Below are 24,374 nucleotides of genomic sequence, written 5' to 3'. Positions count from 1 at the left end.
AATATGGAAGATGGAGCATTCATGAGAAAGGCATACAGTCTATGAAAAAAAGACTACACTGAAATTAAGTACAGTCAGTTCATATAAAGACACCATCAGGGAAACAACATGACTTTGGGTCAGGAAAGTATTTATAATAAATGTATCTGTCAAAAAAACTTGAAAAGACAAAGCAAAAATCTTCATAAAAGAAGATATCCAAATGGCTAACATGTAAATTCACTTAATTTTCATTATTAGAAGGAAATACAAATTAAAACCACAATGTGATGCTATACACCAGTATGGCTAAAAAGAAAGAGATACCGCCAAGAGTTGGCAAGGATATGCAGCAACAAAAATCTGTACTTATAGTGGGAGTATAACTTGGTACAACTTCTTTGGTAAACTGGTTGGTGGTATCAGACCAAGATACACATACCTTATGACCTAGCAATTCCATTTCTAGGCATATGTCCAACAGAAGTGTATGTATGTACATTCACCAAAAGACATGTAAAAGAATGTTCACAGCAGCACCATTTATACTTTCCCCAACCTGCAAACAATCCAAATGGCCATGAACTAAACAGATTAACTGTGGCACGTTCATATGATAGATATTACACAATTGTGGCATATTCATATGATAGATATTATATAGCAATGAATAAACTGCTGAATAGCAACAGCACGGACGGATCTCACAACGCATAATGTGGGATGAAAGAAGACATAAAAGAGCTCACTGAGTATGATTCCATTTCTATAAAGGCAAAAACAAAGCAAAAGCAATTTATGGTGTTAGAAGACTGATGACTAGGAGAACAGGCATAAGGCAGGCTGGATGCCATTGGTGTTTCTTAATCTGGGTCATTTGTCACTTTGTGAAAATTCATCAGGCTAACACACTGTTCATGCAGCTTTCAGTAGATATTACATGTCAACTATATTTTTAAAATTATGTCTGTATATAAAGCTGTTAATGCTTATCCTGAAAAATCCATTTGTAAAACGGCAAACTTATAGTCTAACTGGAATTCCACTAGATTTTGATGTAATGATATGAAACTATTCAATTAACTGCTACCAGTGAAAGCTCTTTTTTGTTTTTGGGCCAGAGTCTCGTTCTGTCGCCCAGGCTAGAGTGCAGTGGCGCGATCTCAGGTGACTCTAACCTCCACCTCCCGGGTTCAAGCAATTCTCCTGCCTCAGCCTCCCGAGTAGCTGGGACTACAGGCGCACACCACCATGCCCAGCTAATTCTTTGTGTTTTTAGTAGAGATGGGGTTTCACCGTGTTGCCCAGGCTGGTGTCAAACTCCTGAGCTCAGGAGCCTCGGCCTCCCAAAATGCTGGGATTACAGGCGTGAGCCACCGTGCCCAGCCCAGCTCTTTTTTAATGAACCACATCTGGGAGGAAAACTGAGGAAACTGGTAATTTTTATGGAAGCCTGAGTGTGACTAACATATGTTATCTACTTGTAGTTTACCTTGGAGAAACACTTCTATGTCTAAAATTAGTAATTCATTTCTCCAGGCATTGTTATTATGTAGTAGGTAAGAGCATAGGTTCTGAAGACAGAATGTTTAGATCCAAATCCAGGCTCTGCCATTTACTACTTGAGTGTTTTGGGGCAAGAAACTCTGCTTTGATTTCCTCATCTGTAAAAGAGGGATACATTTATTATTAGGATTAAATACATTTTAATAAACAATGAGTAGGATGGACAGGCGTGGTGGCTCACGCCTATAATTCCAGCACTTTGGGAGGCTGAGGCAGGCGGATCACCTGAGGTGACGAGTTCAAGAGCAGCCTGGCCAACATGGTGAAACCCTATCTCTATTAAAAACACAAAATTAGCCGGGCGTGGCAACACATGCCTGTAATCCCAGCTACTCAGGAGGCTGAGGCTGAAGAATCGCCTAAATCCGGGAGGTGAAGGTTGCAGTGAGCTAAGATCGTGCCACATTGCACTCCAGCCTGGGCCAAAAGAGCGAAACTCCGTCTCCCAAACATCAACAACATCAACAACAGCAGCAACAAAAGAATGAGTATGGAGGAACACATGCAAAATAGTAGTAACTTTCTTAAGATACTGTGGCTCGTAACTCCTTCCTGTCCCCCTTTCTATCTCTGTAAACATTTCTTTATCACATGAAATTCAATGTGAGATTTTTTTAGGCCGTATTAATATTTTATTCAATCAGTATTGGTGAAATGGTCTGCTCTTGGGTGCCTTAGACCCTGCTGCTTACTCTTTGGAAGTAATTGCATATAAAGGCATTTTCTTCCAACTTAAGCAAGTTTCATTTTTGTCATGTGTTCTGGGCCATAAACTTTCTCTTCTATGAGCTTCTGCAGCTCAGTTGTTATTGCCTTTCCTATTTCCTCTTGACTCTAAAAACAAAAATGCTTAAACTTCTAAATCCAGCCATACTACAGACACAGACAACAGTGGCACTAATTCCTTCAATACCTGGGGCATGAGAAAAAACAATGATAAAATCCGGTTTTCTCTAGAGCCAGGATAATAACAGGGGGAACAATATATGTCTTTTTTCCTTTGTAAGGGTTCCTTTATTTCTTAAATGTTTTTAAAAATTTAAAAATAGATAATGTATACAAAAGTACATGAATGACATGTAGAACAGCTATGATGGAGTCCCACACTTAAGGAATCTGAAAAATTGGGGGAAAAAATATCTGTTTGAAGACATTAGAAGGCTGTGGAGGCAGCCATAACCTGAGAGACCAATAACTAGAGAGACCAAGATCCAAGAGACGTGAGCTAGACACTTGGCCAGTGTTCTTCTCTCAAGGCATTTGTCAACTCAGGCACACAGGATGCTATGAAACCAAGCAAAAAGTGACTGAAATCACAGAGGGCTGGTATTGAGGAGCCAAGAACTGGAATATAAGACCAGCAATAGGAGGGGAGCCACAGACCATATCCCAGGCAAGAGGGCTGTAACACAAGAATGGGGGAAAATAAGAAATCACCAAGTCTTATAAAATCTGCAGATCAGCCTCAGTTCTGCTCAATTTCTGAACAGATTGAAATGTTGTACTGTATCTCTATTGCCACATAATAATTTACTCCAAAACATAATGGCCTAAAAATCCAAACATTCATTATCTCAATTCCTGTGGGTAAATAAGTAGGAAGTCGTGGAGTCAAGGGTTCTGGCTCACGTTTTCTCATGAGGTTGCAGTCAGGATGCTGGCAGGTGCTGTAGTCACTTGCTCCAGAGCAAGTGATCTAAGAGAGAACAAGGAAGCTAATGTATTTTATGATCTACTAAAATAATGTCACTTGTGCCATATTCTATGCATTAGAAGTGAGTCACTAAGTATAGTCCAAGATGGAATTAGGCTCCACATTTTAAAGGAGCGGTAATGAAAATTTGTGGACATATCTAAAATCCAGCACAGGTGCTGTGTCTCTCTGCTGCTTTACAGAGTACAGGGTGAGTCTAGTCTAGGGGAAGACATCATTCAGAGCCTTTACAATTTCCAATATACAATATCCAGTAATCAAACACAAAATTAGCAACTGTCCTAACAGACAGGACAAAGATGTAAAACAGCAAACACAAATAGAATTCAAAGTGACCCAGATAGGAGAGTTGTCAGAAATAGATCTGAAAATCTCAGTGACTAAAATGTTCAACACATGGATGGCAAGGTAAATAATTTCACCAGAGAATGTGAATCTGTAAAAAATAACCAAGAACTGAAAAATATACAAATTGAAATTAAGAATTCAATACATGAGTTTAATAGCTACTTGGATCAAGTAAAAGAAAGGATTAGGATTAATAAACTGGAACACGATATAGGTTAGTTGAAGATACCCAGACAAAAGTATCTAGAGCAAAACAGATGCAGTATATAGAAAAGCACATAATTAGAAACCAGTAAGATAGAAGACATGGAATGCTCCAGAAGCAGTATCTGAAGCAATATTGATAATTTTCCCAAGACAATGAAAGGTATCAAGCTACAGATTCAAGAAGGGCCAAGTATACTCCCCACCACCTAACATCTTATATTAATAGTATATTGATGAAAACCAAAGTAGATTATCTTAAAAGCAGCTGGAGACATATCTTCGAAAAAGCAAAACTAAAACAAATGTTGAAACATTTCAACAGAAATAGAAGTCAGAAAGCAATGTGATGAAAATAACAGTGCTCAAAGAAAATAGTTGCCAACCTATAATTCTATACCCAAGTTAACATACCCTTCAAAAATAAAGACAACATGAAGTCATTTCCGGATAAAAACTGACCGCATTTTTTTCTAAGCAGAATTAAAAGCAAAAGAAATAATAAATAGAGATCTTCATGTGGAAAAAAAAAATGAGCCCAGATGGAAAGATGAAACTACAGGAAGAAATGGGCAAGAGAAAACATAAATATGTGGGTAACTCTAAATAAACAATGATGGTACATAGTAGTCATCCTCTGGGACTTAATGTAAAATTGAAGTGCACAAAAACACATAAGATGGGGAAAACAGTAAACAAAGCTGAAGTATTCTAAGATCAAGCATTGTCTATAAAAGAGCAGAAGTAGTACTCCAATGAGTAAAGAATACATGTCATCAGGATAACTTCTAAGGGAATAATGAAAACGGTAAAATTAACAAGGTAATGGGGAATGGAAAAAAAGATTAATTCAAAAGACGGCTAAAACAGAGAGACAGATACATATGAGGAAAAGGACCATAAAACTGGGCAAATAGAAAACAGATAGTAAGATTGTAATTATAAATCCACACACATCAGTCAGATTACACTAAGCATACATCACTTTGCTGATTAAATACAATGCTAGTGTCCATGCAGCCATATTCAGGTAAGTAAATTTTAAATTATCAGCACTTCAGAAATCCATATGCCTCTATCCTGTATCATAAACTTCCTCACCATAAATGGCATATGTGGTACTAATCTCCTTGTTTTACTCTCTAGATTTACTATGCAGCTTAGAATCCCTGAATCATACACTTTGCTTTATGGCTATTTTTGAACTTCATTTAAATGGAATCATACACGTCTTTTGTGTCTGCTTTCCAATCATACTTTGTGGGAATAATCCATACTGTTGCATGTGACTGCAGTTCCTTCATTTTCTTTCATGCACAATATTCCACTGTACAGATTTACTGTAATTTCCTTTTCAACTGTAGATGGACACTTTCCTTTCAGTTTTTGGCCGTTATAAAAAATGCTGCTAATAAACATTCCTATACATATATTCTATGGCATATGAACATGCAATAGGCATACCTCTAACTAGGGAATATCAAGAGATGGGACTGCCAGGTCAAAGGATATTCATATCTTTGATATTTCCAGATAATGCCAATTTTCTTTTAGACTACTATACCAATTTACTCACCCAAGAACAAAATATTAAATACAACTTCCTTTATTTCAAAACCTCACCAATACCCAGTAGTCAGATTTTTAAATGTATTTTTTCCTTACCTGATATGAAATGATATCTCATTGTGGTTTTAATTTGCATTTCCCTGATTACTAATGAAGATGAACACCTTTTCATATGTTTATTGGCCATTTCGAACTCCTCTTTTGTGAAGTGGATGCACAAGTCTTTTGCCCATTTTTCTTTTGTATTATTTGGCTTTTACTCATTGACTTGTTGAAGTTCTTTATATATATTCTGCGTACTAGTCCTCTACAGGTTATATGTGTTGCGAGTATCTTCTCCAACTCGGATGGCCTGTCTTCTCACTATCTTTATAGTGCCTTTTGAGAAAAGAAGTTTCTAATTTTAATGTGGTAAAATTAATCCATTTTTCTTTTATGGCAAGGGCATTTATGTCTTAAGAAATCTTTCCCTACCCAAGTTCATGAAGACATTATATATTCTAAAAGCTCTATAATTATAATATTCTAATATTCTATTCTAATATAATTCTAATATCTAAAGCTTTATAATACATATTCTAAAAGCTTTATAATTTCCTTTAGATATTTTTAGTTCCTTAATCCACATGAGTTTGTTTTTATAGCTTTACATAGGGGTCCAATTTCATATTTCCCCCAACATAAACAGCAAACAAGATGGTACCATTTACTAAAAGTCAATCATTTCCCAAATGATTGACTGCCACACAGTCTCCACCACATATCACACGTACATACATACATGGGTTTCTGGACTCTCTACTGTTACACTGATCTACTTGTCCAGCACGTGCCCATCTCATACTCTGCTATTACTGTAGCTTTGTAATATCCTAACATCTGATGGCAAATTCCTTCCATTTTGTTTCTCTAAACAGTATCCTGAGCTCTGAACCCATTGCATTTTAGAATCACGTTAAGTTCTATAAAATTACACACTGAGATACTGACTGAAATTGTACTCTATGATGTGGACAAAGGAGTATTATATTTATATAGTATATCTTTTAAATTGCTTTTTCTTTAATATCTAACATTTTATATTTTCTTCAGCTATTGTTTGTCTTATTAAATGTATTCCCAGGTACCTGATAAGTTTTGGGGCTTCTATAATGGTATTACAGCTTTTCCAAAATTTTATTTCCTAATTATTTCTATCTTGTATTCTCAACAGGAATACAAAAGATTTCTTAAGATATCTGAATTCAGCAATCTTCTTTTACTCTTATTAATTTTAATAATCTGTAGGCTTCACTGGATTTCATACATACACACCCCAGTCACCCAAAAATAGTAATAATATTGTTCCTTCTTTACTATACTTTGTATTTTTCTTTTTCCCCCAATTTTTTTGGCATTCTTGCATTAGCTAAGACATTCAGTATGTTATATAAAATGGTGACAGCAGGCGTCTTTCTTTTGTATCTCCAAGGAACACTTCCAATGTTTCACCATCAGATTTGTCTTAGGGTTTTTCTAGATAATTTTTGTCAGATTAAAGAAGTTACCTCTTATTCCGAGTTTGCCAAGAATTTATTTTAATCATAAATGGGTATTTTATCAAGTCCTGTATCTATAGTGAGTTGTGAGTTGATAATGGTTTTTCTCCAGGCAAATCACATTATTTATTTTATTTTTTGAGACAGTCTTACTCTGTTGCCCAGGCTGGAGTACAGTGGCATGATGTCAGCTCACTGCAACCTCTGCCTCCTGGGTTCAAGCGATTCTCCTGCATCAGCCTCCCGAGTAGCTAGGACTGCAGGTTCGTGCCACCATGCCTAGTTAATTTTTTTTTTTTTTTTTTTTTTTTTTTTGAGATGGAGTTTTGCTCTTGTTGCTCAGGCTAGAGTGCAATGGTGTGATCCTGGCTTACTGCAACCTCTGCCTCCTGGGTTCAAGCAATTCTCCTGCGTCAGCCTCCCGAGTAGCTGGGATTACAGGCATGCACCATCATGCCCAGCTAATTTTGTATTTTTTTTTCTTTTTGAGATGGAGTCTAGCTCTGTCCCCCAGACTGGAGCGCAGTGGCAAGATCCCGGCTCACTGCAAGCTCCGCCTCCCAGGTTCACGCCATTCTCCTGCCTCAGCCTCCTGAGTAGCTGGGACTATAGGTGCCCACCACCATGCCTGGCTAATTTTTTGTATTTTTAGTAGAGACGGGGTTTCACCGTGTTGGCCAGGATGGTCTCGATCTCCTGACCTCGTGATCCACCTTGGCCTCCTGAAGTGCTGGGATTACAGGCGTGAGCCACCGCACCCGGCCTAATTTTGTATTTTTAGTAGAGACAGGGTTTCTCCATGTTGGTCAGGCTAGTCTTGAACTCCTGACCTCAGGTGGTCTGCCCGCCTGGGCCTCCCAAAGAGCTGGGATTACAGGCATGAGCCACCGTGCCTGGCCAATTTTTTAATTTTTATTTTTTTTTTTTAGTACAGATGGCGTTTCACCATGTTGGTCAGGCTGGTCTCAAACTCCTGACCTCAAGTGATCCACCTGCCTCAGCCTCCCAAAGTGCTGGGATTACAGGCATGAGCCACCACGCCCAGCCACATGAATTGATGTTGAATTGTTAAACCAAGGTTCCCATACTCTTGAGTCAAACTCAACTTTTGTAGACTATTGAACTTGGTTTACTAGTTATCTTGTTTAGGACACCTGCATCTATTTTGTGGTTTAAAGCGGGCTGTAATTTTCCATTTCTGTAAAATTTTAAAATTGATTTTATAATAGTATTAGGGTTATGCTAGTCTCATAAAATGAGCTGAAGAACGTTCCCTTTTTTTCTGTTCTTTGGAAGAGTTTGCTTAAAGCTGGTGTTATTTCTTGCTTAAATATTTTATAAAACTCACCATTAAAGCCATCAGATTCAAGTTACACATTTGTTACACCTATCCGCACATTCACCATGGGCTGAGAGTGCTGCCTCAGTTTTATAAATCCCAGGGTTCTTCCTTCAGAATAGAACATGAGATAGATTTGTTCATATAACAGACACAAACCACTGCTAAATTGGATATATTTTTCTATAAAGTGCTATTTTAATGGTGTCTTTTTCACTTCCATCACTACCACTTTTTATTTTTTGTTACTTCATGAGTTTCAGCACATGCATCAATACGGGGCCACACTACAAAGTGTCACTGAAATGCGGCTCTTGCCTTCATCAACTAAATGGCTTAAAACAAAATGTGGTCACAACTGCATGTTAAATCCCCCAACACAAACATAAATGGTTTAGATCTGTAATGCTTCTCCTTTGTTTTAGAGCCTCCTTGTGTACGCATAGTTATTTGTGGGAGAGGGTGTTCTTCAAACAATGGCCATCATTCAATCTACTTATCTTTGATTTTATGTTTTCCTCTTTTTAAAAACTCAAGTATAGGGCCAGGTACAGTGGCTCATGCCTGTAATCCCAGCACTCTGGGAGGCAGAGGCAGAGGCAGGCAGATTGCCTGAGCCCAGGAGTTCCAGACCAGGCTGGGCAACATGGTGAAGCCCTGCCCCTACAAAAAAATACAAAAAATTAGCCCAGTATGGTGATTGCACACCTGTAGTCCCAGTTACCTGGGAGGCTGAGGTGGAAGATCACTTGAGCCCAGGAGGTCGAGGCTGCAGTGAGCCGTGATTGTACTAGTATACGCCAGCCTGGGCAACAAAGTGAGACCCTATCTCAAAAACACCCACAAAACCCTAAAACCAAAAAAAACCCACAACTGAAGTATAATATGTAAAAGTAAAACTATAGGACATTTTAAGAGTCAATGTTAAGAATAATCAATATTATAAAGATCCAAAACTGTGATGAAGAAAAAATTCATTATTATAGATTTAGATAAATTTATGCATGTTTGCAGAAACACCTACCTTTCAGAAACAGACTTATTTTGATCTGCTGATAAATTAATTTTTTTACTTCCTTTTTCTGAAGGGTTAGAAGGCTCATAATTCACAGAAGACCTTTCAACTGGACTATTAACTGACTCCAGATTCTTATCCAAAATCATAGCCTCTGAATTTGCAACCTATTAAATACGTGAGAAAAAAGCAGTTGAGGGGAATTTTACCAATCATATCCTTCCAAACAAAATAAGGATTTTCAAAGTATTCTTGCATACATATGGCAAAACATAAGTTAAATCACATGTATTTCGATGGCTGATGACCATGATTGTGATTTGCCTGCCAAAATGAATTTTTAAAAACTCTGAAGAAATAAAAATGATGGTATACATCAACTTCCTAGCTTGGATGGAAAGAAGGAAAAACAAATGTTCAGGTACTTAGACAACACTGTATTCCTGTTAGACTAAGTTTTAGGAACTAATAACTTAAGAAAATTTTACTTTTGTTATACTTCTAATAAGACTAAAAATAACTCAGATTGCTAACTTGCTCTTCCAATTGCTGAGTTTATTTAAAACTTGAAGCTGAAACATTCAGTGTTCTCAGCTTTGGTTAAGAATTTGCAGCATTTTATATATATGTAAATATATATGTACATTAATTCAAAAGGATCAAGGGACAGCATGAACAAAAATGTACTGGGTGCCATGGAAGCCAGGGCACCTGTCTGTTGCCCCAAACCCGTAGCAGTGGTGGCTAACCCCCCAATTCTATACTTGCAGGATCGGGGGCCCAGTTCACCACAGCAGCACTATCAGTTGGGTGCTCATCTGACATCTGGGGCAATGGCAGGCCCAATCCGTTGCAGTGGTAGTGACCATAGGCCAACTTTTCCTGAATTTCCCACCCAATAGCACTGGGGATTGAGGTGGCAACTGCAGGGGCTAAATGGGAGACCCTGTGGAGCCAGAAGAGTGAAGCTAAGCAGTATGGCACTGTAAGAGCTCTGAAAAGTAAACTGTCATTGAAACCGCAGCTTAAAAGAAGAGGCCAGTATCTACACACTAAAGCTAAACAGGGGAACTTCCTGCTGAAAGAGAGTCCTATGCTTAGTGTTTTCAAAGAGCCCTCCATGTGACTGGATACTGAGACACGGGATCCTTCCAAGGCACTAGCAAAAGGGTGTCCAGGCAAAATCTTGCCTTTCTCTGCATACTCTTCTGACAGTGAGCCTCCTAGAGTCTTCTGCAATCTGGACAGGTTGAGAATTGCCTAAATCATTAAGTCCTGATTCCTTTCTGCTAAACAGTTTCTTCTTCAGTTTTTCTTTTACTCACATTGTAAAAAGAAGCAAGAGGAAATCAGGCCAAACCTTCAACACTTTGCTCAGAAAACTCACACGCCCCGTAATCCCAGCTACTCAGGAGGCTAAGGCACGAGAATTGATTGAATCCAGGAGGCAGATGTTGCAGTGAGCCGAGATTGTGCCACTGCACTCCAGCCTGGGCAACAGAGCCAGACTTTGACTCCAAAAAATAAAAATAAAAGAAGAAATAAAATCTCATAAGTCAAACAAAATCCAAATTCATTGTTTACAAGTTCTGCTTTCCATGTAACTGTAAGATACAATGCAACTAAACTTCCTGCCACTATATAACACAAATCCCCTTTCCTCCTGTTTCCAATAACATGTTCCTCACTTCCTTTCAAGTCCTCACCAACAATGTTTTTAATGTCTATATTTCTACCAAAAGTTTGTTTATGATCTAGGTATTAAGTCCATGGTAGGTTTTCTCCACTGTGCTCCTCATTTCCTTTTAACTCCCACGGGCAGTCTTTAACTTCCAAATTTCTACTAAGAGTCTGTTCAAGGCAATCTAGCCTTTTTATAAAGCATGCTCCTCAAAACTCTTCTAGTCTCTAAGCACTACCCTACTCCAAAGCCACTTTCACATTTTTAGGTATTGGTTACAGCAGCACCCCATACTTCCCGATACCAAATTCTCTGTAAGTTTCCTGAAGTTACCTTAACAAATTACCACAAACTGCATGGCTTATTTTATCACAGTTTTAGAAGCCAAAAGTTTGAAATCAGTTTTACTAAGCTAAAATCAAGGTACTGGCCTTCCTTCTGGAGGCTGCCTGTTTCTGGACTTGAGGCCCTCCTCCATCTTCAGTGTACTTGATTCTCTATCCTTTGCTTCCATTGTCTCATTTCTTTTTTCTGCTTTTGACCTTGCCACATGTTTTGTAAGAACCCTTTTGATTAAAATGAGCCCACACAGATAATCCAGGATTAATTACCCATCATCTCAAGGTACTTAATAATACCTACAAAAACTCTTTTCATCATGTAAGGTAACATATGCACAAGTTCTCAGAATTAGGTCATGGACATCTTGCAGGGACCATTTTTTCCATCTACCACAGCAGTAGAAGGTCGAAAAATCACTATCAACTATCTTGACACAATTAACTCAAACATGACATTTATAGAACATTACAGCCAACATTCTGTACATGGAACATTCATCAAGTGAATATGCTGGCCTATAAAATAAGTTCAACTTTCAAAATTTAAGGTTTACATAGTACGTTCTCTGACTAAATGAAATCAGGTATTAGAAAAATAAAATACCTAGAAGTCACAAATATTTTGAAATTAAACACACACTTCCAAATAATTCACAGGTCAAAGAATACAAGGAACATTATAAATCATGTTGAACTGATGAAAAACAAAGATATGACAGAACCCATGACAAAAACCACATGATTATCTCAAAAGATGCAGAAAAGGCCTTTGACAAAATTCAACACTTCATGCTAAAAACTCTCAATAAACTAGGTATTGATGGAACGTATCTCAAAATAATAAGAGCTATTTATGACAAACCCACAGCCAATATCATACTGAATGGGCAAAAACTGGAAGCATTCCCTTTGAAAACTGGCACAAGAGAAGGATGCCCTCTCTCTCACTACTATTCAACATAGTATTGGAAGTTCTGGCCAGGGCAATCAGGCAAGAGAAAGAAATATGGGGTATTCAAATAAGAAGAGAGGAAATCAAATTATTTTTCTTTGTAGATAACATGACTGTATATTTAGAAAACCCCATCATCTCAGCCCCAAATCTCCTTAAGCTGATAAGCAACTTAAGCAAAGTCTCAGGATACAAAATCAATGTGCGAAAATCACAAGCATTCCTATACACCAATAACAGACAGAACCAAATCATGAGTGAACTCCCATTCACAATTACTACAAAGAGAATACCTAGGAATCCAACTTACAAGGGATGTGAAGGGCCTCTTCAAGGAGAACTACAAACCACTGCTCAAGGAAGTAAGAGAGGACACAAATAAATGGAAAAACATTCCATGCTAATGGATAGGAAGAATCAATACTATGAAAATGGCCATACCGCCCAAAGTAATTTATAGATTCAATGCTATCCCCATCAAGCTACTATTGACTTTCTTCACAGAACTGGAAAAAAATACTTAAAATTTCATATGGAACCAAAAAAGAGCCCACATAGCCAAGACAATCCTAAGCAAATAGAACAAAGCTGGAGGCATCACGCTACCTGACTTCAAACTATACTACAAGGCTACAGTAACCAAAACAGCATGGTACTGGTACCAAAACAGATATATAGACCAATGGAACAGAACAGAGGCCTCAGAAATAACACCACCTATCTACAACCATCTGACCTTTGACAAACCTGACAAAAACAAGCAATGGGGAAAGGATTCCCTATTTAATAAATGGTGTTGGGAAACCTGGCTAGCCATATGCAGAAAACTGAAACTGGACCCCTTCCTTACACCTTATACAAAAATTAACTCAAGATGGATTAAAGACTTAATCGTAAGACCTAAAACCATAAAAGCCCTAGAAGAAAACCTAGGTGTTAGGAACAGTTTCTCTTCAAAGGGTTTGACCCCCCTTGTTCTTTGTTCTATTTTATAAGTAATCTTTCCTGCCTTTAACATGCCCAGGCATGCCTCCATCCACCAAGATTGTAGCCGACCCACACTGCCTTAAAGTTAATAGGTACAAACAATAAACTTCCTGGTTCTCTATCCTATTCTAAATGCTAAATCTAGTCAATCAGGATCAGTTTAGATTGTGAGCTCTGACCCCAATTAACGGGGGAGGTGGGGGGGAGGCAGGGAGGACACAGAAACGGTAACAACATTAGGAATAAAAACCCTTGCTTTCCGGCCGGGCGCGGTGGCTCAAGCCTGTAATCCCAGCACTTTGGGAGGCCGAGATGGGCGGATCACGAGGTCAGGAGATCGAGACCATCCTGGCTAACACAATGAAACCCCGTCTCCACTAAAAATACAAAAAAATTAGCCGGGCGTGGTGGCGGTGCCTAGTCCCAGCTACTCGGGAGGCTGAGGCAGGAGAATGGCGGGAACCCGGGAGGCGGAGCTTGCAGTGAGCCGAGATCGCGCCACTGCACTCCAGCCTGGGCGACAGAGCGAGACTCCGCCTCAAAAAAAAAAAAAAAACCCTTGCTTTCCTTTGTTTGGTGTGCTCTTCTGATTGTGACTGACACAGGCAGCACCCTTCTCAGAAGTAAATCTGCCTTGCTGAGAAGTCTTTTGAGTGTTCGTTTTCTTTGCGACTCCCAGCTCATTTCTAACAATTTGGGGGCCCGGCCCAGGATCCCATTCTCCTCCAGGGAAGGGTCTCTGGTCATCTTCTGGGAGGGGACGCATCCCACTGACTCAGTGCAGTGGCCTCAAAGGCTGGAGATAGAGACCCACCTGCTGTGACGAATAACCTGGAATCTCAGCAATGCGAGAAGAGAAGGCCTACAAATACCATGGCGACCAGGTAACTCTGTGCACAGACCAAGGTAAGAAAAGCCACTGGGGCAGTGAAGTGCTTCCTTGATGGTCTGGGTATCTTGGAGGTTGAAAGTGCGTGAATGGTAACAAGCACTACTGCTGTGCGGAGTGAGTGAGTCCAATCTACCGTTCCGTGGTCAACTCATATGGCTTATGGTGGCCCTTCAGAGGTCCCATAAGGGGTTTATACTGATCCACCAATGTTAAGAGGGACCTAAATTTCCTCTGGGGAAGTGGCCAGAGAAGATGAAGCAAAAGGAGAAGAGTGCAAGAAACCTCCAGTGGTGGGAGTCCGTGGAGGCTCCAGGAAAGGAAAGGCAAGAAATCTCCAGTAGGGGGCACTGAGCCTCACACAAACCTCCAATAGTCGGGAAGGCAAGAAATTTCCAACAGGGAAAATTAAGCCTTACCACAAAACCCCCAAGATGGGAAATACCCCAAATAAGGTAGGGCATAAAAAGGATAATGCTAGCAGGAATAACATTCCCCGATTGCTCCCTAGGGCTTATGTTAAAATATTGGAAAGATAATGAAAGGACTAAACACAAGAAAAAGCAACAGATGACAAAATATTTTTGTTACATCTAGACTCAGGAACCAATCCTCGAACCCTCCGTTTTCTGGCCAAAGTTTGGGTCATATGAGGATTGGCTCTGTCAGTTTTCAATAGGACACATTAATTGTAAGAGCCCTACCTCCCAAGAGGAAATAGGTTATGCCATATGTTGGTGGCAAGGACCTGTACACTCCTTTATCCCTGAAAGACTGGAGGGAACAAGTCAAAAACTAACCTTCGGTGGAAAGTTGGTTGTAATCACACCTCATCAAGTTAGAACCATCTTAAAAGGCAGGAAGGTGGCTTACCAACTTACTTAAAATATGAAGCTATCCTGTTAGAAAGAGATTATTTAACACTATCCAGTGATAATTCACTTAACCCAGCAGATTTCTTGACTGGAGATTCAAATCTAAAGAGACATGAACATGAGTGTTTAGATTTAATTAATTACCATACAAAAGTTAGGCCTAATTTAAGAGAGACCCCTTTCAAAACAGGGCAGCACTTATTTATAGATGGCTCTTCCCAAGTAATTGAAGGAAAAAGATATAATGGGTACTCAGTAGTCAATCGTTGGGAAAGCCCTTGAAGAAGTAGAGTCAGGAAGACTGCCCAATAATGGTCTGCCCAAACATGTGAATTGTTTGCATTATATCAAGCCTAAAGCACTTGCAGAACCAAGAAGGGACTACTTATACTGATTCCAACTACACTTTCGGGGTAGCTCACACTTTTGGAAAAATTTGGACCAAACAAGGCCTTATTAATAGCAAAGGTCAAAACCTAGTTCACAAAGAGTTAATCACCCATGTATTGAATAATCTCCAGGGCCAGGCGCGGTGGCTCATGCCTGTAATCCCAGTACTTTGGGAGGCCGAAGTGGGTGGATCACCTGAGATCGGGAGTTCGAGACCAGCCTGACCAACATAAACAAACCCTGTCTCTACTAAAAATACAAAAAAATCAGACGGGCACGGTGGCACATGCCTGTAATCCCAGCTACTCGGGAGACTGAGGCAGGAGAATTGCTTGAACCCGGGAGGCAGATATTGCTGTGAGCCAAGATCACGCCATTGCACTCCAGCCTGGGCAACAAGAGTGAAACCCTGTCTCAAGATAAATAAATAGATAAATAAATAAATAATCTCCAGTTGACAGAATAAATAGCCATTGTCCATGTCCCAGGACACCAGAAAAGCCTTTCTTTTGAAAGTCGGGGAAATAACCTTGCAGATCAAATAGCCAAACAAGTGGCTGTTTCCTCTGAGAGGCCTGTTTTTCACTTAACTCCTTGCCTTCCTCCCCCTACCGCAGTCCCCATTTTCTCTTCTACTGAAAAAGAAGGTGCATGGGTGGTTCAGTGGTAGAATTCTCGCCTGCCACGCGGGAGGCCTGGGTTCGTTTCCCGGCCCATGCAGCACGCCCTCCCACTGGCCGGGCGCGGTGGCTCAAGCCTGTAATCCCAGCACTTTGGGAGGCCGAGACGGGCGGATCACGAGTTCAGGAGATCGAGACCATCCTGGCGAACACGGTGAAACCCCGTCTCTACTAAAAAAATACAAAAAACTAGCCGGGCGAGGTGGCGGGCGCCTGTAGTCCCAGCTACACAGGAGGCTGAGGCAGGAGAATGGCGTAAACCCAGGAGGCGGAGCTTGCAGTGAGCTGAGATCCGGCCACTGCGCTCCAGCCCCGGCGACAGAGCGAGACTCCGTCTCAAAAAAAAAAAAAAACAAAAAAAAAAAAAAAAAAAAAAAACTGAAAAATTAATAAAAACAGGGGCTAAAGAAAATTGAGAAGGGAAATGGGTATTAACAGACCAAAGAGAAATGTTATCCAAACCCCTCATGAGGGAGGTCTTGTCTCAGCTGCATCAAGGAGCCCACTGGGGACCCCAAGCTATGTGTGATGCAGTTCTCAGAGTTTATGGGTGTATAGGAGTTTATACCCTAGCCAAACAAGTTACAGATAGTTGCTTAATATGTAAGAATACTAATAAGCAAACGCTAAAAAAAAATCACCCCTTGGGGGAAGACGTCCAGGACTAAGACCATTCCATAGTATCCACACTGATTATACAGAAATGCCTCAATTGGTTGCCTAAAATACCTATTAGTAATAGTAGATCACCTCACTCGCTGGGTAGAAGCTATTCCCTTTTCAAACACAACTGCTAATAATCTAGTTAAGGCATTAATTGAAAATATTGTACCCAGGTTTGAAATAATAAAAAACATTGATTCAGATAATGGAATTCACTTTACTGCAAATATTGTTAAAGGGCTTACTCAAACTCTAGGAATAAATTGTGAATAACATATTCCATGGCATCCACCTTCATCAAGGAAGGTAGAAAAAAATGAACCAAACTTTAAAGAATCATTTAAATTGATTTTGAAAACTTGATTGCCTTGGACCACCTGTCTCCCCATTGCCTTGCTCGGAATTCGAACTGCCCCTCAAAAAGACATTATATATTTGGTTTATGTTCTACTTTGTCTTCTCTTAGGACCCAGGGTCTCTTAGCACAAACACCACCTCTTGAGCTCCCAGTGCATCCATGTCGATCTGGAGATTATGTCCTCATCAAAAGCCGGAAAGAAGAAAAACTCGAACCAACCTGGGAGGGACCTTATCTAGTGCTCCTAGCCACTGAGACAGCAGTCTGGACCTAAGTTAGGGTAGACCCACCACACTCAGGTGAAAAAGGCATCACCCCCTTTGGAGTCATGGGTCATCACTCCCGGGCCAACACCTTCCAAACTAATATTCAGAAAAGCTTAACCTGTCTAACTTGCTTCCTCTTTCTTCCGTTAGCTACCCAGGAACATTTTATTATCAAAGTAACCCGATCATCATTTCCTCAAACAATTACATTTGATGCTTGTCTTGTTATGCCCTGTGGGAACCTACAAACCCAAAGGTAACTAGCCTCTTTAGGGAAGTCCCTTTGCCCTGGTCCTCTAGAACACACAGAACCCACCCCTAACTCTCACCGTTGTGACCATCTAGCATGGTACTTGAAATCTTGTAGCTCTTGGGAACATTTTTATTGGACCACTCAGTACCAAGGCTGGACTTTCACGGAAGGTCCCTGTGCCGCCCTAAAGCCTTATCTCCACATCGCTAAATGAACCACCCCCTCTAATCGTCAATCCTACCAATGTAACCCAGTCCTAATCTCCACTACTGCTTCTACTTCCATTGACCCTAAGCCCACCTTAGGCTGTCTCTACGGTTTAGGAGCAAATGTTGCTGGAAGGGACCCTATAGCCTCCTTGAAATACATTTTGTCCACCATTCTCCACCTCCTCCCACTTCACCTTCCCTAAATCCACCAAATCAAATAGTGGGTGCCACTCCTCACCCCCTTCCCAATGACAAAACTAAAGTAGCTATTTTAAAAGTAAAAGATTTAGAACAGACTTTAGCAATTGAGACTCGATACCAAGAAGCAAATGCCTGCATGGAATGAACTGAATATTCTGTTAACACTCTAAACAAAAGCAGTTGTTACACTTGTGCACATGGTAGGCCAGAGGCCCAGGTTGTCCCCTTTCTACTCGCATGGCCTTCAAATCAACCGGGCATGGACTGTATGGTAGCTCTCTTCTAGCACCCCACAGCCTGGGGTAATAAGTCATGCCAAGCTCTTTCTCTGTTATTCCCCGAAGTCCAGCACCCTGTAGGTCAGTCCCTGAGGGCCACCCAGCTTCCATCTTCTGATGCCAATTTTACTTTGTGTCTCTCATGACAGGGAGAAAATTGAGCCTTCCTTGGAGACCTAAAGGGATGCAGTGAGCTTAAGCCTTTCCAAGAGCTTACCAATCAGTCTGCCCTTACTCATCCTTGAGTGGATGTATGGTGGTACTGTGGTGGACCCTTACTGGACACTGCCAAACAACTGGAGCAGTACTTGCACTCTAATTCAATTGGCCATCCCTTTCACCCTGGCATTCCATCAACCAGAAAAAGGAAAAACAACACCATAAAACAAGAAAGGCCCCTCATGGATCTTTTGATTCTCACGTTTATACAGATACCATTGGAGTCCCACAAGGGGTACCAGATAAATTAAAACATGAAACTAAACAGCTGCAAGGTTTGAATCCTTGTTCTGGTGGGTAACTGTTAATAAAAACGTGGATTTGATAAATTATATCTACTATAACCAACAACAATTTGTCAGTTATACTAAGGATGCCATTAAAGGAATTAGCTAAGCAATTAGGGCCTACTAGCCAAATGGCCTGTGAAAATAGGATGGCACTAGATATGATACTAGCAGAAAAAGATGGAGTCTGTATCATGATAGGAACCCAATGTTGTACCTTCATCCCTAACAATACAGCCCCTGATAGAACAATCACTAAACCTCTACAAGGTCTCACCTCCTTATCTAATGAGTTAAACCAGGAATTCTGGGGTAAATGACCCTTTACAGGATGATTAGAAAGGTGGTTTGGTAAATGGAAAGGACTCACGGCTTCTATTTTTACTTCCCTCGCAATTATAGTTAGGGTACTCATTCCCACTGGCTGCTCTATCATACCTTCTATTCATGGATTAGTTCAATAAAACAATAACTTATAAAAACAGCCCCTACTGGCTGGGCACGGTGGCTCAAGCCTGTAATCCCAGCACTTTGGGAGGCCGAGGCGGGTGGATCACAAGGTCAGGAGTTTGAGAACTGCCTGGCCAAGATGTTGAAACCCTGTCTCTACTGAAAATACAAAAATTAGCAGGGCATGGTGGTGCGTGCCTGTAATCCCAGCTACTGGGGAGGCTGAGGCAGGAGAATGGCTTGAACCCAAGAGGTGGAGGTTGCAGTAAACTGAGATCATGCCACTGCACTACAGCCTGGGAGATAGAGCAAGGCTCCATCTCAAAAAACAAAACAGACCCTACTAAAACTTCATTTCTTTTCCACCCTATTCTGACAAGCTTTTACTTCTAGACAATCAAAAAGAACAGCAAAGTCAAGACATGTTAAATAAGTTTGAAGAAGAAAATGTATAAATTCTCAGAGGGGGAAAATTATTAGGAACAGTTTCTCTTCAAAGGGTTTCACCTTCCTTGTCCTTCATTCTATTTTGTAAGTAATCTTTCCTGCCTTTAACACGCCCAGGCATGCCTCCATTTACCATGGTTGTAGCTGACCCACACCACCTTACTTGAAGTTGTTAGGGACAAACAATAAACTTCCTGGTTCTTTGTCCTATTCTAAATGCTAAATCTAGTCAATTGGGATCAGTTTGGATTGTACAATCCGACCCCAATTAATGGCGGGAGGACACAGAAACAGGAATGGCATTAGGAATAAAAACCCCTGCTTTCCTTTGTTCAGTGTGCTCTTGCGATCATCACTGATGCAGATAGCACCTTTCTGTGGAAGTAAATTTACCTTGCTGAGAAATCTTTTGTTTGAGTGCTCATTTTCTTTGCGACTCCGAGCTCTTGTTTTTAACATAGGCAATAACATTCAGGACATAGGCATGGGCAGAGATTTCATGACTAAAACACCCAACGCAACAGCAACAAAAGCCAAACTTGACAAATGGGATCTAATTAAACTAAAGAGATTCTGCACAGCAAAGGAAACTATCATCAGAGTGAACAGGCAACCTACAGAACGGGAGAAAATTTCTGCAATCTATCCATCTGACAAAGAGCTAATATTCACAATCTATAAAGAACTTAAATTTACAAGAAAAAAACAACCCCATCAAAAAGTGGGTGAAGGATATGAACAGACACTTCTCAAAAGAAGACATTCATGTAGCCAACAAACATATGAAAAATAGCTCATCACTGGTCATTACAGAAATGCAAATCAAAACCACAGTAAGATACTATCTCATGCCAGTTAGAATGGCGATCATTAAAAAGTTGGGAAACATATGCTGGACAGGATGTGGAGAAATAGGAATGCTTTTTATACTGTTGGTGAAAGTGTAAATTAGTTCAACCATTGTGGAAGACAGTGTGGTGATTCCTTAAGGATTTACAGAACCAGAACTACCATATGATCCAGCAATCCCATTACTGGGTATATACCCAAAGTATTATAAATCATTCTAATATAAAGACACATGCACATGTACATTTATTGCAGCACTATTTACAATAGCAAAGACTAGGAATCAACCCAAATGCCCATCAATGATAGACTGGATAAAGACAAAGTGGCATGTATATAATTTGGACTACTATGCAGTCAAAAAAAAAAAGGAATTCATGTACTTTGCAGTGACATGAAGCTGAAAACCATCATTCTCAGCAAACTAACACAAGAACAGAAAACTAAACACATGTTCTCACTCATAAGTAGGAGATGAACAATGAGAACATGTGGAAACAGGGAGGGGAACATCACACACCAGGGGCTGTTGGGCGGTGGGGGGCTAGGGGAGGGATAACATTAGGAGAAATACCTAATGTAGATGACAGGTGCAACAAACCACCATGGCATGTGTATACCTATGTAATGCAACTGCACATTTTGCACATGTACCCCAGAACTTAAACTATAATTAAAAATAAGTAATTTCAACTTCGCTGTACATATTTGACACTTTTCATGATAAAATGGGGGTGGGGGAAGACAATCTTGGCAATCACCAATCCTCTTTCTGCTCCCTTTACTACAGAAATACAAGTGGCATTTACTACCTAAGGGTGTCTTCTCCAGAGACAGATTCATGGGAACACTCTAAGTAAAAACTTACTTACCTTTACACCTTCTGTCCTAGCTTGGAAATATATTCATTTCTTATAATCAAACCGCTTATATGAGTCAACTAAATTACTAAAATTCCTGTGTGTTTATACAAACCTTACAGGCTCCATTACTGGTTAACATGTTTGGTTTCAAACAATTCCTTTGAAATAATAATACTGTTTTAATACGTCTTTGAAGTTTTGCTATTTTTGCCTAGAAGAAAAAAAGAAAAGAAATAAATACTAAGCCAGAGTGCTATATATCATATAGAGATGGAGGGTCAATTATTTGCCAAAGTAGTTGTGTAAGACTTACGCATCTATCCAAATGAGAAATTCTAATATATGCAAAAGCTTGAAATAACATTTTATGCTATATATATATATATATATATATATATATTTTTTTTTTTTTTTTTTTTTTTTTTGAGACAGAGTTTTGCTCTTGTTGCTCAGGCTGGAATGCAATGGTGTGATCTCGACTCACTGCAACTTCCGCCTCCCAGGTTCAAGCCATTCTCCTGCCTCCGCCTCCCAAGTAGCTGGGATTACAGGCATGTGCCATCACACCTGGCTAATTTTGTATTTTTAGTAGAGACAGGGTTTCTCCATGTTGGTCAGGCTGGTTTTGAACTCCCGACCTCAGGTGATCCACCTACCTCTGCCTCCAACGGTGCTGGGATTACAGGCATGAGCCGCCATGCCCAGCCTATGCTTCTATAATATTAAAGTTAAAGAAGACAAAAATCTCAAACTTCGGCCAGGCGCAATGGCTCACGCCTGTAATCCCAGCACTTTCGGAGGCCAAGGTGGGCGGATCACTTGAGGTCAGGAGTTTGAAACCAGCCCAACCAACATGGAGAAACCCCATCTCTACTAAAAATACAAAAAATTAGCTGGATGTAGTGGCAGGGGCCTGTAATCCCAGCTACTCGGGAGGCTGAGGCAGGACACCCGCTTGAACCTGGGAGGTGGAGGTTGCAGTGAGCCAAGATCACGCCACTGCACTCCAGCCCTGGCGACAGAGTGAGACTCTGTTTTTTTTTTTTTTTTTTTTTTAAAAAAAAAGGCCAAGGGCAGTAGCTCATGTCTGGAATCCCAGCACTCTGGGAGGCCAAGGCAGGTAGATCACGAGGTCAGGAGATTGAGACCATCATGGCTAACACAGTGAAACCCGTCTCTACTAAAAATACAAAAAAATTAGCCAGGCGTGGTGGCGGGCGCCTGTAGTCCCAGCTACTGGGACTTGCAGTCCAGAGCTTGCAGTGAGCTGAGATCGCACCACTGCACTCCAGCCTGGGAGACTGAGCAAGACTCCATCTCAAACAAACAAAACAAAACTTCTAACTGGTCTACAATAAAATTAATGTGGGTAAAAACATCAGTCAGCAAGTAATCCTAGAAGAGGAAAACAAAAAGTAAAAAAAAGCTTGAAACAGGTTATATGAGTTCTAATAGAGGATATATTTAGATTTAAAAGAAAGTGCCTATGTAATTTTTTTGTTTTGTTTTTTGAGATGGAGTCTTGCTGTCAACAGACTGGAGTGCAGTGGTGCAATCTCAGGTCACTGCAACGTCTGCCTCCCTGGTTCAAGCAATTCTCCTGCCTCAGCCTCCCAAGTAGCTGGGACTACAGGCACATGCCACCATGCCCAACTAATTTTTGTATTTTTAGTAGAGACTGGGTTTCACCATGTTGTCCAGGATGGTCTCGATCTCTTGACCTTGTGATCCACCCGCCTTGGCCTCCCAAAGTGCTGGCATTACAGGCATGAGCCACTGCGCCCGGCCAAAATTGCCTAAGTATTAAGCCTGTCAATTGACACAGAATGCCTAACAGTTCTATGAATATTTCTCAAAAGCCAATATTGCTAAGCTATAATAAATTACATTGTCTATGATATGTTCTTACATTAGGCTAATGGCCAGGAATCAGGTATGTCTTCCCTTACTGTTTTCCTTTACGAATATGAAAAATACCACCAAATTCTTCCTTTTAAAAGGACTCAAATGGGCCAGGTGTGGTGACTCACACCTGTAGTCCCAGCACTCTGCGGGGCTGAGGCTAGAGAATCACTTGAGCTCAGGAGTTTGAGGGCAGCCTGGGCAACTGGTAAAACCTCATCTCTACAAAAAAATCCCCAAAATTAGCAGGGCATGGTGCTGTGCGCCTGTAGTCCCAGCTACTCTGGAGACTGAGGTGGGAGGACTGCTTGAGCTCAGGAGGCAGAGGCTGCAGTGAGCCACCGTACTGCAGCCTGAGCAACAGAGCAAGAACACCCCCCACTCCCCTAAAAAGGACTAAAATGAAATCAAAACTTACCAAGAGTTTATCAGCTATTCCTTCATGTTTATTTCTGCACTCTGTCTTCCCAATGCGTTGGTTCAATTCTTTCAGTTTCTTATCAAATAGTTCGTAATTTATACTATAGATCTCCAGTTGAATCAAATGTCTGACCTAGATTTTTAAAATAAAAACCAAAACACCCCACGTTTCAAATTTAGAAGCAATTTTACTTTCTACTTAAAAAAAAAAAGCCATGCTCTTTTCCAGATTTACTATAACCAATTATAGTTTATTTATTTATATTTGTATGTTTATATAACTATACCATTAAGTTTTATAAAACTTGAATATTAAACTCAGAACACACCCAATATTTAAGTATACTGGACATGTTAGAAATTAAATTTATTCTCATAATGCTAACTTTAGTTTCCTAGAGTTCCACTTGAATTCCATATTATACATTATAGAAACAATTAAAAGACTATATACCATTTATATTTTTTAATGTCTATAACTCCTAGTTAGTATTCCATATAAAGGAACTCTACTTATCTGAAAACCAGAGCCTGATGAAAATGGTTGGTCTGTAGTAGATATAGAACAAATTACACAAGTGTGAGACTGGACATTACCACTAATGAGCTACCTTTAGTCAGTCGCATTATTTTTGAGCTTCA

At 40.2% G+C, this 24,374-nt stretch overlaps 1 protein-coding gene and 1 non-coding gene across 9 annotated transcripts in view; one reads left to right on the top strand and one right to left on the bottom strand.

The window, feature by feature from the left end:
• Nucleotides 1-24,374, bottom strand: part of ATF7IP2 (activating transcription factor 7 interacting protein 2) — a 90,014-nt gene that overhangs the window by 14,668 nt on the left and 50,972 nt on the right. For all 8 annotated transcript variants that reach the window (XM_077987206.1, XM_077987207.1, XM_077987208.1 and 5 more), the window contains 3 exons: nt 23,731-23,865; nt 21,523-21,621; nt 9,282-9,439 (listed from right to left, as the gene is read on the bottom strand). In XM_077987206.1, coding sequence (XP_077843332.1) covers nt 9,282-9,439; nt 21,523-21,621; nt 23,731-23,865 — 392 coding nt within the window. The remainder of the gene's footprint in view (nt 1-9,281; nt 9,440-21,522; nt 21,622-23,730; nt 23,866-24,374) is intronic.
• Nucleotides 16,037-16,107, top strand: TRNAG-GCC (transfer RNA glycine (anticodon GCC)). The gene has a single exon. It is a non-coding gene; the product is annotated as a tRNA-Gly (tRNA).

Source organism: Macaca mulatta, chromosome 20, assembly GCF_049350105.2.
Source record: "Macaca mulatta isolate MMU2019108-1 chromosome 20, T2T-MMU8v2.0, whole genome shotgun sequence".
Classification (NCBI taxonomy): domain Eukaryota; kingdom Metazoa; phylum Chordata; class Mammalia; order Primates; family Cercopithecidae; genus Macaca; species Macaca mulatta.
The sequence above is the reverse complement of the archived record's forward strand: the minus strand, read 5'-3'. Positions and strand labels throughout refer to the sequence as shown.